Source organism: Salvia splendens, chromosome 15 (genome assembly GCF_004379255.2).
Source record: "Salvia splendens isolate huo1 chromosome 15, SspV2, whole genome shotgun sequence".
Taxonomy (NCBI): domain Eukaryota; kingdom Viridiplantae; phylum Streptophyta; class Magnoliopsida; order Lamiales; family Lamiaceae; genus Salvia; species Salvia splendens.
The window spans coordinates 10930680-10933172 of NC_056046.1; the positions used below are offsets into that span (position 1 = coordinate 10930680).

The following is a 2493-nucleotide window of genomic DNA, read 5'->3' on the forward strand; positions in this document are numbered from 1 at the left end:
GTCCTCACAGAATCTTCCTAAAAAAGTTACCCCCACCATATCCACATCCCATTGTTGACCAATCATGCTACTACTATGATTATTTTATTATTGAAATTGACATTTTCAGAAACAATCACATAAACACCGAATCCAATAGTTGAATTCCAAGAAAGACATATATACAAACACGGATACATAACTGATTTTTTAAGCAAACTACAAACTTGTTAATTAATTAATTTAATTGGTCCTTACGCGTCTATAGCTAACAGCATGCATCCACCTTTTTTTGCCCTATATATATTCATCCCAATCAACCTCTTCTCCTCACTCATCTTCACTCCAATTCAACCCATTACTTTCACAACACTAGTTAATTTTCGATAATTGCATAATTAGTCCATCACATCAAAATGATTAGTAGGTTTGTTATTCCAATAATCTCTCTAGCGGTGGTGCTAAGCATCATCTCTAGCGAAGCACAACTATCAACGACGTTCTACGGCGCTACGTGCCCCAATGCACCCACCATCATCCGCAACTCCATCCGCCGCGCTATTTCGGCCGAGCGGAGGATGGCCGCGTCTCTCATCCGCCTCCACTTCCACGACTGCTTCGTCCAGGGCTGCGACGCTTCCATCTTGCTAGACGAGACCTCCACCATCCAAAGTGAGAAGTCGGCCAGGCCCAACGCTAACTCCGTTAGAGGATACGAGGTCATTGAGGCAGCTAAGCGCGAGGTGGAGCGCGCCTGCCCCGGCGTCGTCTCTTGCGCTGACGTGCTCACCTTAGCCGCACGCGACGCTTCTGTTGCTGTAAGTATGCATATACACATTACTACTATAGATATTTATTAGGAATAATAAATTAATTATATACTATATGCAGGTTGGTGGTCCATCATGGAGCGTGAAACTGGGCAGAAGGGATTCTACGACCGCTAACCAAGCCATGGCCAACACCGATCTCCCGAGTCCGTTTTCCGGCCTTCAAGTTCTTATTGACGCTTTCGACAAAAAGGGTCTTAATGCAAGAGACATGGTTGCTCTATCTGGTAAGTAAAATTATTGGGTTACAAACTCATCCCACATTAGAGAATGACAAAAGTTGGAATCATGACTATATAATTGTTGTTCAACCCCAATTAAGTGACCCAAAAACAATGCGAATAATATCAAACTAATGTGCAGTGCAAGTGTATAATGGATTGCTATTTGATATATGCAGGAGCGCACACATTAGGTCAATCCCAATGCTTCTTGTTCCGTGGAAGAATATACAGCAACGGTACTGACATTGATGCCGGCTTTGCCAGCACCAGGAGACGGGGCTGCCCCCAGACCGGCGGCGACAGCAACTTGGCGGCGTTGGATTTGGTGACGCCGAATTCATTTGACAACAACTACTTCAGGAATTTGGTGCAGAGGAAGGGACTGCTGCAGTCCGATCAAGTTCTCTTCACCGGATCAACAGCCTCCATCGTTTCTCAGTACAGTGGAAATCCGAGGACTTTCGCTGCCGATTTTGCGACTGCAATGATCAAGATGTCGGAGATTGAGCCAACTCTCAGACAGAATGGAATTATAAGAAGGGTTTGCAGCGCCATCAACTGATAAGTGACAATGTCTCTCTTTTGTTTTTCGTTTTGTAAGTTAGCTTGCGAGCAAATGCTTTGCATGCAGTCTACTATTCTTGTGTTTTTCATTCATTCAATTACTATTTATTTTAGTTTTTGCCATGTGATATTGTAATTTGATTTATACCATCAATCAATGAATTGTTTATTTTAGACGATCTAGTATCTAGCGATATATGGGCATGCAAATAAATATTGTTCGAGATTATCAAAAGTTGTCTTCAACACTTTGCCACACTGAACACCGAAATGTTGGAAACTGGAGGATGCATATTTGCTTGAATTCATAAAGAAAAGGATACAAAATGACTAGTGAAAAGTAATGGCTACATAGATATAGTTAAAAAGAGAGAAAAATGAATCCAATAGGAAAAGTTACTCCAATAATTTGTCTGTAAACAAAATATAAAATCAAAAGAGTTCCTTATGAACAATTTTTTTCTACGTGTGTCGCAAAATATGGTTAGTGAGAAATTCTGAATTAAAAAAAAATACTAAAATTACATGATTGAAATTAAATGAAAAACAACATAATTTAAAAAAAGAAAATTGCCAAAAAAAGTCACCATGTCTATGCAAATTCTGGTCAATTTTATAATTTTAAAAAATGTTCAATTATACTCCCTCCTTCAGCGGTAGAGGAGGCGTTCCTTTTCAGCACGCGATTTAAGAAAAATTGCGTTGAGTAAGTTAAGTAAAAGAAGAATAAAATAGGAAATGAAAAAGGTAAAGAGAAGAAGAGAAAATAAAGTAGAGTAAACTAAGTGAGAAGAAATATGTTGACTTTTACTAAAAAGTGAAATGACTTTGTTACTATGGAACATACTAAAATGTCAAAATGACTCCACTATTATGGAACCGAGGGAATATAATAA

At 39.2% G+C, this 2493-nt stretch overlaps 1 protein-coding gene across 1 annotated transcript; it reads left to right on the forward strand.

The window, feature by feature from the left end:
- Positions 1-328: 328 nt before the first annotated feature.
- LOC121767253 (lignin-forming anionic peroxidase-like) lies at positions 329-1771 on the forward strand. The gene is made up of 3 exons (XM_042163482.1): positions 329-797; positions 871-1036; positions 1210-1771. Exons 1-3 carry the CDS (start codon positions 396-398, stop codon positions 1593-1595), a joined length of 954 nt encoding a protein of 317 aa, XP_042019416.1. The 5' UTR covers positions 329-395; the 3' UTR covers positions 1596-1771.
- The last annotated feature ends 722 nt before the right edge of the window (positions 1772-2493 follow it).